The 14,821-nt window shown below is 45.1% G+C and overlaps 1 protein-coding gene across 3 annotated transcripts; it reads left to right on the top strand.

Annotated features, from left to right (window-relative positions):
• The first annotated feature begins 794 nt into the window (after nucleotides 1-794).
• NUDT15 (nudix hydrolase 15) lies at nucleotides 795-14,821 on the top strand. Of its 3 annotated transcripts, none has more exons than XM_044286707.1 (4): nucleotides 795-876; nucleotides 8,293-8,493; nucleotides 9,886-10,082; nucleotides 14,003-14,821. In XM_044286707.1, exons 2-4 carry the CDS (start codon nucleotides 8,336-8,338, stop codon nucleotides 14,131-14,133), a joined length of 486 nt encoding a protein of 161 aa, XP_044142642.1. In that variant the 5' UTR covers nucleotides 795-876; nucleotides 8,293-8,335; the 3' UTR covers nucleotides 14,134-14,821. The 3 variants fall into 3 exon arrangements, with proteins under 3 accessions (XP_044142642.1, XP_044142640.1, XP_044142641.1); XM_044286705.1 differs by having other exon boundaries at nucleotides 8,293-8,523; XM_044286706.1 differs by lacking the exon at nucleotides 795-876 and adding an exon at nucleotides 7,919-7,952 and having other exon boundaries at nucleotides 8,293-8,523.

Here is a 14,821-nt window from a genome sequence, read left to right as displayed (position 1 = left end):
AGCGCTCAGGTGTCCGCTTGCTGAGCGGAGCGGAGGCTGAACGCTGCCAGACTGATGCATTCTGAGCGGATCCGCGTCCACTCAGAATGCATTAGGGCTGGACGGAAGCGTTCGGGTCCGCTTGTGAGCCCCTTCAAACGGAGCTCACAAGCGGACACCCGAAAGCTAGTGTGAAAGTAGCCTAAAGTACAGAGCCGGCGTGCGCGTTCGCAGCGCTGTACTATTCTGGCCGGGAAGAAGTCACCATCATGCATGCGCGGCAGAGTGCGCATTCAGGACAGCGAGCGGCCGAGAGAAAAGGAGTTTTCTGCGCAAGTGCGGCCACCGGGATTCTGGAGAAGAGCGGTGGCCGTAACCAGGGAAGACCGAATCACAACAATAAGGTAAGTGGGGATGAATTTTATCCTAATCGGTGGGAATTTGTTAATCAAATATATTTACAAAAATGATCACTGTCAAATCATTAACAGTGATCATTATGACGGGAATACCCCTTTAATGAAGATGGTGCAGCTACCCAGGGGTCCTGGCTGGTTGCACCCTGCATACATATCTCACTGTCACCCACTCTGGAAGTGTCAGAACAAGTGTGTGGATTCCCATTGTTTGAAATGTATTAGTCGCTGAAGCTCTTCCGCCGCCAGAAATGGAGCTTTTTATCTCGCGGCATTTAATAAACGCACTACGTGTCTCTGCTATATACTGCTGGTATCGGTGCCATGGGCCGCGGTGCGCGTACCCACACCACACACGGGGCCGCAGCCCGGGCGCGTCTTCTCTGTGCCGCCAGTGATGTCACGTGCACCGCCCCCTAGAGCCGGAAGAGCGCTGTGCAGCCTGTGATGTCTGCTGAGGTCCTCCAGGGCTGCAGTCCAGGTACATGGAAGGGGCGCTGTCTGATTCATTCTGTTGTAATCTGCTGTGTCATGCTGGTGGCCACCCCATTATGAGACATAAAAATGCCCCTGTACTTCTGCTTGTAATACTTCATACATGTTGCATGGTAGGGGGCTAGTGTGGCATATTGCGCAGGCGCGCTTTCCCGCTTCCTCTCACATGTGGGTGAGAGAGATGTACTTGCATGTCGGCAGTCAGGTTGTCAAAGCATCTGTCCTATGCCCAGCGAGCATGGTTGTTGGACAGGTGCCACCCGGTTACCGTATGTCTCTCCACACCCAATGTCAGAGTAGGTATAACAAGTAATCATGGGACCCCATAGCAGAACTTGTCATGGAGCCCCCACTCCATCATGACCCTCATCAGTAAGTTCAAAATGAATGTCATAATGCACACAGTCATGTCCCAGTGTGGTGTAATGCACACAGCGACGTCACAGTACAAGTATAAGGGCTCATTCAGACGGCTGTATGCTGTCCGCAAATATGCGGATCCGTTTTTTGCAGATTGGATGCCATCCTATTCACTTCTATGGGGCCCTTTTCTTCCATTGCACGGCTCAGCAAAAAAAATGAAACATGTCCTATACTTTATCAGTGAAAATCAGGACATGGCCGTATTGAAGGGTCCATTCACACCTCTCTAGAATGGGTCCGCATCCGTTCCGCAATTATGCGGAACGGGTGCGGACCCATTCATTCTCTATGGGGCCGGAAGAGATGCGGACAGCACACAGTGTGCTCTCCGCATTTCCAGAGCGTGCGCCCGATCTTCCGGTCCACAGCTTTTGGAAAAGAAAAAAACAGAGCATGTCCTATTCAAAAATAGGCATTTCTATGGGGGTGCCAGCCGGGTGTATTGCGGATCCGCACTACGGATGTCTGAATGGAGCCGAAGTCTATGGATCAGCAAAAAAACTATGCAATCCGTTTTTTTGCGGACATGCTGAACTGTGCGTAAAAAAAAACAGATCCGCATTTTTGCAGACAGCATGCGGCCATCTGAATGAGCCCTAAATTTACAGAACAGAAATAATGTACACGATAATATCATAGCAAAGCAAAGTCCGTGGTAGCCGGGCCCCTGCCGTATCCACCGGCATCGCTGTAAAAGCCGATGCCGGTGGATTAACCCCTTCTATGCCGCTGACCGCGACATAGAAGAGGTTCGTGTCGAGTCGCCACACTGCTGTGGCGTGTACCCGATGCAACACAAGGCAGCCTCAGGCTGGGTCTCCTAGGAAACCTGCTAGTGTATGACTCAGTGTCATACACTAACAGGCAATGCATTACAATACAGATGTATTGTAATGCATTGCAGAGGGGATCAGACCCCAAAAGTCAATGTCATAAATAAAGTAAAAAAAAGTATTTTTAATAAAATTAATAAAGTTAAGAAAAAAACGCCCCTTTCCCCTTATTTTATAATATAAAATAGAAGAAAAAAACACACACATATTAGGTATCGCCGCATCCGTAATCACCGGCTTTATAAATATATCACATGATCCACCCTGTCCGATAAACACCATAAAAAAAAAAGCCATTTTTGTCACCTTACATCACAAAGTGCAACACCAAGCAATCAAAAAGGCGTATGCCCCCAAAATGGTATCAATTAAACCGTCACCTCATCCCGCAAAACATGAGCCCCTACCTAAGACAATCGCCCAAAAAAAAAAAAATATATATATATATATATAGCTCTCAGAACATGGAGACACTAAAACATTATTATTATTTTTTCAAAACTGCTATTATTGTGCTAAAGTAAAAATACATAAAAAAAATACATATTAGGTATCACCACGTCCGTAACAACCGGCTCTATAAAAATATTACATGACCTAACCACTCAGATGAACACCGTAAAAAAAAAAACTGTAAAAAAAAAAGCAATTTTTGTCGCATTACATCACAAAAATTGCCCCAGCAATTATTCCAAAAGGCGTTTCCCCCCCAAAGTAGTACCAATCGGACCGTCACCTCATCCCGCAAAAAATGAGACCCTACCTAAGAGAATCGGTCAAAAAATAAAAAAACTATGGCTTTTAGACTATGGAGACACTAAAATATCATTATTTCGGTTTCAAAAATGCTATTATTGTGTAAAACTTAAATAAATAAGAAAAAGTTGACATATTAGGTATTGCCACATGCGTAATGATCTGCTCTATAAAAAAGTCACATGACCTTATCCCGCAGGTAAACGCTGTAAAAATAAAAACTGTGCCAAAACATCAATTTTTTTGTTACCTTGCCTCACAAAAAACATAATATAGAGCAATTAAAAATCATATGTACCCCAAAATAGTACCAATAAAACTGGCACCTTATCCCGTAGTTTTCAAAATGTGGTCACTTTATTTTGAGTTTCTACTGTAGGGGTGCATCAGGGGGGCTTCAAATGGGACATGGCGTCTAAAAACCAGTGCAGCTAAATTTGCCTTCCAAAAACTGTATGGCATTCCTTTCCTTCTGTGCCCTGCCGTGTGCCCGTACAGTGGTTTACGATCACATGTGGGGTGTTTCTGTAAACCGCAGAATCAGGGTAATAAATATTTAGTTTTATTTGTCTGTTAACTCTTGCTTTGCTACTGGAAAAAATGGATTAAAATGTAAAATCTGCCCAAAAAGTGAAATTCTGAAATGTAATCTCCATTTTCCATCAATTCTTGTGGAACACCTAAAGGGTTAACAAAGTTTGTAAAATCAGTTTGGTATTTTTTTTTTATAAAAATTTTGTTGTTTTTTTAACTTATTTTTACCACTGTCATGAAGAACGATATGTGACGAGAAAACAATCTCAGAATGGCCTGTATAAGTAAAAGCGTTTTAAAGTTATCACCACATAAAGTGACACATCTCAGATTTGCAAAAAAATGGCCTGGGCAGGAAGGTGAAAAAAGGCCCGGGGTTGAAGGGGTTAAACGTTCACAATGTGACATCACAGCAAAGGGAAAAAAAGTCTTCACTAACTGCATCTTATGTCTGAGTAGGAGTGGGTCCCCTTAAATAGGTTTTCCCCCAAAAAATTCTGATGGGTCATTGGTATCTGATCGGTGGGGTCCAACACCCGGGACCCCCGTTAAGCAGCTGTTTGAGAAGGCACTGGCGCTCGCAGTAGCGTTGCACCATTCACGCAGCTTGCCAAGCATAGCACCGTACACAGGGGCGGACTGGGAACTTAAAGTGGCCCTGGTAAAAATACTTAAAGTGGTCCCGTTTTGTAGTCTGGTCAAAATTGATGAAAGGTCGGGTCAGCAATACCATATTGTGGCACATTATACCACCCCAACAGAGCCAAATACCACAGTCCATCACTAAATACGGCCCCAGCAGCACAAAATACATCCCCAAAAACTTCCACTGGCTGGCCATGAGGAGGGCTCAGGCAGCTCACGGGGCATCGGCCCACCAGGGAATTTCCCTGTAAGGTCTATGGTAGGGATCGACCGATTATCGGTTTTACCGATATCGGCCGATATTGAGGATTTTGACTGCTATCGGTATTGGCATTTATTTTGCCGATATTCCGATAACTTATTGGGAACACAGATCGCACTGCTGACAGCGCTCTGTGTTCCTGCTGCAGCACAGGGGAGAAGGAAGCAGTGGGAGGACAGGGGACAAGAGGAGGGGAGGGGCTGTGGCCACTGCGCCACCAATGAAGAGAAATCTCTCATTCATTCAAATTGAACATGAGGCGGGAGCTGCAGGATCACATAGCCGGCTCCCGACCTCTATGAGCTGTAGCTGCGATCTGCGGTAGTTAACCCCTCAGGTGCCGCGGATCGCAGCTACCGCTCATAGAGGTCAGGAGCCGGCTATGTGATTCTGCAGCCAGCTCCCGCCTCTTGTATATGAATAAATGAGAGATTTAACTTCATTGGTGGCGCAGTGCGCCCCCCCCCCAAGCCCCCCAGTATTAATCATTGGTGGCGCAAGGCGTCCCCCCCCAAGCCCCCCAGTATTAATCATTGGTAGCGCAGTGCGCCCCACATCCCCACATTAAAAACATTGGTGGCGCAGTGCGCCCCCCCCCAGTATTAATCATTGGTGGCAGTGGCCACAGGATCCCCTCTCCCCTGGGGCTCCGATCGGTTACCATGGCAGCCAGGACGCTATTGAAGCCCTGGCTGCCATGATAAGCTCCATGCTGCTGTGTGCACAGAGCACAGAGCAGCAGGGACAGTGTGAGCTCCTATTCACTCTGATGGAGATCTATCAGGGTGAATAGGACAAGGGTTCTAGTCCCTAAGGGGGCTAAAAGTTAGAAAAAATAAAGTTAAAAAAACAAACAAACACCAATATTAAGTATAAATGAAAAAAAGATTTACAAAAAAAAATAATAATAATAATAATTTTCAGCAGATTTGTGTAGGAAATTCTTTATTTTATTTTTTTCAAAAATGAAAATTCCCAGAATATCGGTATAAATTATCGGCCTGAAAGTTCACAAATTATCGGTATCGGCCCTAAAAAATCTATATTGGTCGATCCCTAGTCTATGGCCAATCCGCCCGTGGCCATACATTGTATAGTGGCTGAGCTGCATCTAGGCCACGTGTCATTACTGGTCTAGGGAATGCAAAGAGAAGGCCAAGGCGCTACTGCGAGTATCACTGCCTTTTCGAAGAGCTGATCGGTGGAGGTCCCGGGTGTCGGACTTCCACTGATCAGACAGTGATGACTTATTCAGAGGTAGGTCAGTCCCCAGAGCAGCTACTATACTTGCCATCCAGATACTTACACCCATGATTGGATGGAAGGATATACCCCCGCACAACCCCTTTAATATTTATTATCTCTGTTGGTCTAAGACAGAGGTCAACAACTTCCAGCACACCAGATGTTGTGAAACTACCACTCCCAGCATGCTCTATTCCCTTCTTTGGAAATCCAAAGAAAAGCTGAGTAAGTTTGCATGCTAGGAGCTGTAGTTTTACAACAGCTGGAATACTGAAGGTCGCTGACCCCTGGTCTAGGGCGATAAAAGGATTAGTTTCAATATCCATGGTGGTCAAGAATATTTATGGTTTAATATCTAATATCTATATAGTATAAAGGGATTGTCCCATGACAAACACTTAACCCCTATCGAGAGGATAAGGGATAAGTATTCCACAGGGGGCTCCTTTGATAACTAGAATGGGGGCCCTGTGTTCCCAATTTGAATGGAGTGTCGGTCATACATGTGAACTGCCGGCGACCGCCGAGTACAGTTGTCAGCTCTGTCTGCCGTCCCACAGTGATGAATAGAGTGGCAAGCTTGAGCTTTTGCTCCAATAATTTTGGATGTCACTGCTGGGAATGAGGCCCCATTCTCCTGATTGGTGGGGAAGACCGCCACCAATCTAATGCTGTGAATAGAGGATAACATGATATAATTGGAATACCACTTTAACCTGTGCCCCAGCTAGTAACCCAGCCCGAAGAGATTGCAGAATTGTAAGAAGGTGCCATGCTGATTTCTAATAATGGCACAATAATATGATCATACTAGACATTAAGCCTGTTACAATAGCGGGCACTAGAACAGTAGTGCATAAACATTAGTAGGAACAGTCTATATTAAATGGCAAGGGGATGGCTGGCACTGACTGGTGGTGCTGTGGCTGAGACTGCTGGCAGCAGCTGCTGTCTGTGGCTGAGAGTGCTGGGACTGTGCAGCTCTGTAATGCACGGACAGTAATGGTGGCGCTCTGACGTGTAGAGCACAACATAACCTGCGAGTGGCGGCAGTGATTGGGCGGTGGGCAGTGCGGGCGGCGTGTAGAGCGCCATGTGATGATTGGTTGGCTTGCCGCACATGTGCAGTTCAATTATTGGCACAGACACACAGCCCTGGGCTCGCACACAGGGCTTTTATTATAAGAGATAGCTTGTACCATTGATTCCCTCAAACACAATGTATAATAATAAAAGCCCTGTGTGAGTGTTCCGGGTCCGGGATAATTAAGCTGCGCATGCGCGGCGTGCCGATCAATTAGCACACGCCGCTCCACATGACGCCTGCATCGCTAATTACACAGCTTTACCCTGCACCAGGTGTCCGCAAGGAGGGCCGGGGCTCCCGTTACCTGACAGGCCGCAGTGCATGCCGCTGTACAGCTCCAGCACCCGCAGCAGGCGCCATCACCAGATCCCGTGGTCTCTGCGGCCTGCACGTTGCTCCCTCCTCTTCCAGAGGCTCAGTTCTGAGGGGAAGTTTGTAGGAGGATGTTCTGTGTATAGAGGTGGCGGAGGCGGCATCAGGTGCTGAGTGCAGGGGGCTGCCGCAGGCTTGGTATTTTGCCTCTAGTAGTAATACTCCTGCTCTAGTGTCCATCCATTAGTGATCCTGCCCCTGCTCCAGGTAACCCCCATCAGTTGCCCTTGCTCCAGGTGCTCTGCTGTCTGCTCCAGCTTCCCACTTTCTGCCGCAGGTGTTCCCCAGAGCCCCTACTCTCCCTGCATCCAGTGCCTCCCCATTAGTTCCAGATGCCCCCTCAGTGCCCCTCCTTCAGTTTCCTCCCCTCTGTAGTGCCCCTGCTCCAGATGCCCCTCCTCCCTCTGGTGCCTATGCTCATGCTACCTCCACCTCCTGTCGTGCCCCTGCTGAGGTGGTCTTTGCTCCAGGTAACCCCCTTGCGATGATGGGGATTAAAAACCATGCTCCCTTACTGCCTCTTTCACCAATTAGCAGAGTGATTCTTTCTCTCCCGATTCTGTTCTCCGGCGCGCTGATGTGGGCGGTGTTGCGCTGCGATTCTATTGGCCAGCGCGCCGCACATTTAACATCTCCACACACAGACGGACACATCGCAGACACAGAGGGATTTTATTATAGAGGATTACATGTAACATAGAAACATAGAATGTGTCGGCAGATAAGAACCATTTGGTCCATCTAGTCTGCCCAATATATTTGAATCCTATGAATTGTCCCTGGCCCTATCTTATATGAAGGATAGCCTTATGCCTATCCCATGCATGCTTAACCTCCTTCACTGTATTTGCAGCTACCACTTCTGCAGGAAGGCTATTCCATGCATCCACTACTCTCTCAGTAAAGTAATACTTCCTTATATTACTTTTAAACCTTTGCCCCTCTAATTTAAAACTGTGTCCTCTTGTGGTAGTTTTTCTTCTTTTAAATATTCTCTCCTCCTTTACCGAGTTGATTCCCTTTATGTATTTAAAAGTTTCTATCATATCCCCTCTGTCTCGTCTTTCTTCCAAGCTATACATATTAAGGTCTTTTAACCTTTCCTGTTAGATGTAGCTATAGCATTTATAATACATATATGGGTTCTTTACAGCATGTGATCATTAGATTTGGGGGCACGTAAAGGGTAGTTTCAGGACTCTGGATATTCCATTCACTGTCTTACATTCACATTTCTTCTTCCAGAGACCATCCAGCAGCCCACAGATAATTACTCCATTACGGGACCATGTCGGGGTCAGCAGCAAATGGTAGACCAGGAGTTGGAGTTGGCGTTGTGATCACACATCCTTCCTATCCTGGCTGTGTTTTACTAGGACAGAGGAAAGCTAAAGGCTCGCCAGGGGCAGGCATGTATCAACTGCCAGGAGGACACCTAGAATTTGGGTATGAGTACCTTGCTTTAGCAGTACATTGGTAAATGTCCAAACTTTTACTTGAGCATAGAGATTCCGAATTGTCACCTTCTGTCTGTGGCCAAGCAATAGGCCAAACATATTACAGTTGTGCATAGCAAATAACACTAGTAGAAGAACATGATTGATTAGGGACGCTTAAAATACGCTTACATAACTGGAATTGAAAGCTCTAATTGTAAACAGGTTTTTGTTCTTACAGGCTCTTAAAGTGGTTCTCCAGGCTTTTAATATTCATGATCTATCCTCAAGATAGGTCATCAATATCAGATCGGAGGGGGTCCGAGACCCGTCAACCCCGCTGATCCGCTATATGTATCCCTTCTCTCTTCCTGCGTGCCAAGTGTCGGACCACCAACAATCTGATAATGATGACTTATCCTGATGATAGGTCATCAATATTAAAAGCCCGGAGAACCCCTTTAATAGAAAAAATGTTAAAAGGGTTTTCTGACTGTTTTATACTGATAACCTATACTCATTACAAGTCATCAATATCTGGTCGGTGGGGGGCTGACACCTGGGACCCCCGCTGATCTGCTGTTTTTAAGTAGGCCACTCCTTGCAGCTAACCAAGCACAGCTCCATACTGATGACCCATTCACACATCTGTATTTTTAGTCCACATCCGATCCTCATTTTTTGCAGATTGGATGTGGACCCATTCACTTCAATGGGACTGCAAAAGAGGAGGACAGCATATCGCATGGCCAACCTGAGGCTCTCCAGCTGTTGTAAAACTACAACTCCCACCATGCCCTGCTGTAGGCGGATAGCTGTAGGTAGCCTGGGCATGCTGGGAGTTGTAGTTTTGCAACAGCTGGAGAGCCTCAGGTTGGCCATCCCTGCCATAGACTATCAATATAAAAATTGCAGTGTAGTTGTGCCCTATGTGTCGCACGACTTATTGTTGCGCAACACATGTCGTTGTGTAGCCCTAGCCTTAAAGGTTTAAGTGCTGTCAAACTGGTATTTTTTTTACAAATTATGCTTGCATGTATCTGGATGTACTGTGTATTAGGGTGCATGCACATGACCATATTTTGGTCTGCATCCAATTCACATTTTTTGCAGGATCGCATGCCGACCTATTTGTTTTTATGGGGCCACAAAAAATGTGGATAGAACATGTCCTATTCTTGTCTGTTTTGAGGTTGAGGATAGCCGTTTTTTCAATTGGGCCTGCAAAAAGTGTGAGATGCACACAGACCGCATCTGTATTTTGTGGATCCGCAATTTGCAGACCGCAAAATGGATATGGGTCATGTGAATGCACCCTATATTTAGGCCTCAGGCAATACTCTGCATCTGTTAGTCATCGATAGCCAGTTCCTAAATTATGTTCCATGTCATTATTGCGCAGTGAAAGCTGGGAGGCTTGTGCTGAGCGGGAAACTCTTGAAGAAGCTGGACTTCACCTGAAGAATGTCCGCTTTGCTTCAGTGGTGAACTCAATCAGTAGTGAACACAATTATCACTATATTACAATAATAATGAAAGGAGACATAGACCTGAATTATCCATCAGAACCTACAAACTTAGAGCCGGAAAAAAATGAAGGTAAGGAAATGTAGTCAATGCTATAAGCTAAATATAAGATGTAAACTGCAAGCCCGATCCAGCGCGTTTTCCAGACAGGTTACTATTAAAGGTGTTGTCCTTTCTCAACACTTGTGGCATATCCTAGTGATATGCCATTAATGTCAGATAGGTGCAGGTCCCAACTCTGGAGCCCAACTGTGGCGCCTGAAGTCAACAAGAGCACATTTCCAAAAATCGCCGTGAATGGCTCTCCATAGCAGTAAATGGAGAGTAAGGGCTCATGCACACGAACGTTTTTTGATTCCGTATACGGAACCATTTATTTCAATGGGTCCACAAAAGATGCGGACAGCACTCCGCATCCGTTGCTCCGCTCTGTGATCCCGCAAAAATTGAGACCTGTCATATACCTGTCCATTTTGCGGACAAGAATATGCATCTCTATAATGGGCCTCCTGTTCCGTTCCGCAAATTGCGGAAGGCACATGGGCGGCATCCATTTTTTGCGGATCGCTAAAAACATCACGGTCGTGTGCATGAGCCCTAAGAGTTGCTACCTTTCTATTCACCACTATGGCCCTGTCGTAAATGGCTCTCAGCTGTTTTCATGAATTTACACAGTGGTCAATAGAGGGTGGCCACACATAGACGGCTGCTCTCCCTTCACTTCAGAGGCCCTGTTCTGGCGATTAGGAGTGGGTCCCAGAGGTTGGACCCACACCTATCTGACGTTTGTGGCATATTCTAGCGATGTGCCGTAAATGATGGGACAACCCCTTTAACCCTTTCATGACCAAGGGTCATTGATGCCCCAGTGTCCAGGTCAAAATTTTCAAATCTGACATGCATCACTTTATGTGGTAATAGCTTTGGAACACTTTTACTTATCCGAGCCATTCTGAGATTGTTTTCTCGTGACACATTGTACTTCATGATAGTCATATAGTTGAGTCAATATATTTCACCTTTATTTATGAAAAAATCCCAAATTTACCAAAAATTTGGAAAAATTCACAATTTTCCAAATTTCAATTTCTCTGCTTCTAAAACAGAAAGTGATACCTAATAAAATATTTATTACTTACCATTCCCCATATGTCTACTTTATGTTGGCATCATTTTGGAAATGTCATTTTATTTTTTTTAGGACGTTAGAGGCTTAGAAGTTTAGAAGCAATTCTTACAATTTTTAAGAAAATTTCCAAAACGCACTTTTTAAGGACCAGTTCAGATCTGAAGTCACTTTGTGGGGCCTACATAGTGGAAACCCCCATAAATGACCCCATTGTAGAAACTACACCCCTCAAGTTACTCAAAACTAATTTTACAAACTTTGTTAACCCTTTAGGCGTTCCACAAGAATTAAAGGAAAATGGAGATGAAATTTCTAAATTTCACTTTTTTGGCAGATTTTCCATTTTATAATTTTTTTTTCTTTAACACATTGAGAGTTAACAGCCAAACAAAACTCAATATTTATTACCCTGATTCTGCGGTTTACATAAACACCCCACATGTGGTCGTAAACTGCTGTACGGGCACACGGCAGGGCGCAGAAGGAAAGGAATGCCATACGGTTTTTGGAAGGCAGATTGTGCTGGATTGGTTTTCTGAACGCCATATGTTTTTTATTTTTCTGCCGATCGTCTTGTGCAGGGGCTCATTTTTTGCAGAAAGTGTTGAGGTTTTTATTGGTACCATTTTTGGGTACATAGGATTTTTTGATCATTCATTATTACACTTTATGGGGCAAGGTGACCCAAAAATTGGCTGTTTTGGAACAGTTTTCATTTATTTATTTTTACAGCATTCATCTGAGGAGTTAGGTCATGTGATAGTATTATAGAGAAGATCGTTACGGACGTGGCAATACCTAATATGTATACTTTTTCTTATTTATTTAGGTTTTACACAATAATAGCATTTCTGAAACCAAAATAATGATGTTTTAGTGTCTCTATAGTCTGAGAGCCATAGCTTTTTTATTTTTTGGGCGATTGTCTTAAATAGAGTATCATTTTTTGCGGGACGAGGTGACGGTTTGATTGGTACTATTTTGGGGGTCATAAGCCTTTTTGATCGCTTGCTGTTGCACTTTTTGTGATGTAAGGTGACAAAAATAGCTTTTTTGGCACAGTTTTTTTTATTTTATTTTTATGGTGTTTATCGGACGGGGTCTATCATGTGATATATTTATAGAGGCGGTCGTTACGGACGCGCTGACACCTAATATGTGTATTTTATTTAATTTTTTCATTTTTTTTTATAGGAAAAGGCAATTTCTTTTTTTAATTTACATTTTTATTTATTTTTACTTTTATTATTTTCACTTTTATTTATCAGTTCCCTCTTGGATCTTCAAGATCCAGTGGGGCTGATAGTTGTACTATACTTTGCAATGCTCTTGCATTCCAAAGTATAATACTTCCAGATGTCCTGTAGGTGGCAGCACTGGACACCTTTCCATGGCAACAGGACGCTTTTGCAAAGCGTCCGGTTGCCATGGCAACCATCGGGTGCTGCAATCACAGCGCTGCAGCCCCGATGGTTGAGAGAGGGAGCTCCCTCCCTCTGTTAACCTCATGGATGCCGCAACCGCGGCATCTATGGGGTTACAGGAGAGTGTCAACATAGAGCTGACACTCTCTGCTGATGGCGGCGGCTCAGTAATGGAGCCGCCGCCATCGCACACAGCAGGGGGATCGGGGGCAGCGCTGGAAGGGGGTGGGGGGGGATCGAGGAGGACTGCATGGGGCTACAAAATCGGGGAGGACTACAAAATGACTGCATGGGGCGGGGAGGGGGCGGACCGCATCACGGCAGCTAGGAGTTGAGCTGCAGGCGGCACAAGGGGGGGGGGGCACAGCCACAGATCGGGGGCACAGATCGGCAGGGGGGGGGGTGTATTACTCGAGGACAAATTACCTGATTTCATGCTCTGATCTGCAGAGCGCAGATCAGAGCATGAAACCGGCATTTTAACACTGCCGCGATCCGATTGGTTAGTCTGCACAGACTAACCAATCGGATCGATTGCCGGTAAGGGACCACTCTGATTGGTCCCTTGCCATCATTACTGCACTGTATGCTGTCAGTGACAGCAGCAGGGCAGGGGCAGAAGCTTTAATCCAAGCGCTTTGCAGCGCTTGGATTAAAGAGCTGCCAGAACGTATATATACGTGGTAGCTGCACGGGGTATGTGCAGCTATCACGTATATATACAGATTGCGGTCGTGAAAGGGTTAATGACCAGTACACACTCCATGTGCTGCTGCATGGTGCCTTCATAAAGCACCCTATTCTCCCCTAGTAAGAGTGGCATGTAAAGAAGCAAGCCATGATTTTTCTCTTAGCTTCCTACTATATTTTTGATCCATACAATACAGACCGTTAAAGAGGTTGTCAGAGCTGAACCCAGACATATCCCCATCTTCACTGCTCCGGCCCCCCTGATATGAGCATTGGATCATTTCATGCTCCGATGCTCTCCCTTGCCCTGCGCTGAATCATGCAGGGCAAGGGCTTTTTTGTTTACTTTGGCACACTGCTAGGAGGAGGCTTCCGACCAGCAGTGTTCCCAGTGACGTCACCGGCTCTGATGGGTGGGCTTTAGTGCTGCACTAGCTGTTTTACAGGCTAGAGCAGAGCCAAAGCTTGCCCATTAGTGCCGGTGACGTCACCGGGCTCACTTCTGGACGGAAGCCTCTGCCTAGCAGTCCCGATGAAGAGCCCAGTATGTCACCGGAACTCCAAAAAAGCATCAGGGCATGAAATGCTGCCTGGGTGAAAATGGGTATATGTCCTGGTTCAGCTCTGAACATGGACAACCCCCTTTAACTATGTACATGCGGCCTTAGATGAGTCAATAATACTCCAAACAAATGAAGAAACTGTAATAAATGTCATTTTACAACTTATTTTTACTTTTTATCTTGCAGGCTGGAATTGGGTCAATTGGGAAGCATTTCCTCCAAATGACCAACTGTTCTGGGCCTTATGCTGCTTGAGAAAACAAGAATATGATCCTTTTAGTGAAAATTTTGACCATCTCCATCCAGTACAGCAATAATGATCCTGTTGGACTTTAGCTTTCACTGTGTTCTGTAATGTACAGTATCTTCATGCTATGTTTATATGAATAGCTGTTTTATTAGTTATTGCAGTTTTCAGCTAAAAATGTGTATACATTCGAATTTTGTGGCGATTTGCCACATATTACCTTTTGCATTTCAAATCCAAACCACAGAGTAATTTATTCTGTGGGATTTTTTTTCAGCAGAGTATGGATGAGATTTGCTGGCCTCATGCATATGACCATAAGTGTTTTGCAGTCAGCAAAATGCGGATCTGCAAAATACAGATGATATTCGTGTTGCATCATTTTTTTTAAGCGGCCCCATTGACTTGAATGGGTTCCAGGTCCACATTTTGTGGCCGAGAATAGGAAATGTTTTATCTTTTGCAGACTGGACATACAGATGCGGAAAGCACGTAGATTATCCGTGTGCTTTCCACATCCGTATGCCTGTTCTGCAAAAGATAAAACGTGTTATTCTTGGCCACAAAAGTGGATGCAGCAGAGAGGACATTTGCAGACCACAAAATACATCCGGTAGTGTGCATGGGGGCCTTAATCTCATCCGCTTTGCTGGTACTGTAGTACACTGGATTTATAGCACACCAACCCATGTGGATGTACCTGAAACTGAATCTTAATCTAATTTTTAATAAAATGCACAACAAACGATGCCATTTAA

The sequence above is a fragment of the Bufo gargarizans genome, chromosome 3 (assembly GCF_014858855.1).
Source record: "Bufo gargarizans isolate SCDJY-AF-19 chromosome 3, ASM1485885v1, whole genome shotgun sequence".
Taxonomy (NCBI): Eukaryota; Metazoa; Chordata; class Amphibia; order Anura; family Bufonidae; genus Bufo; species Bufo gargarizans.
This window is presented reverse-complemented; position numbering and strand designations above follow the sequence as displayed.

Excerpts from the sequence above, each read along its gene's own strand:
- NUDT15 (XM_044286705.1), top strand. The coding sequence starts at position 8,336 with ATGTCGGGGTCAGCAGCAAATGGTAGACCAGGAGTTGGAGTTGGCGTT. Across the intron at positions 8,524-9,885 it reads CTTGCTTTAGCAGTACATTG|TGAAAGCTGGGAGGCTTGTG; the intron begins GTAAATGTCCAA and ends ATTATTGCGCAG. Across the intron at positions 10,083-14,002 it reads AGAGCCGGAAAAAAATGAAG|GCTGGAATTGGGTCAATTGG; the intron begins GTAAGGAAATGT and ends TTTATCTTGCAG.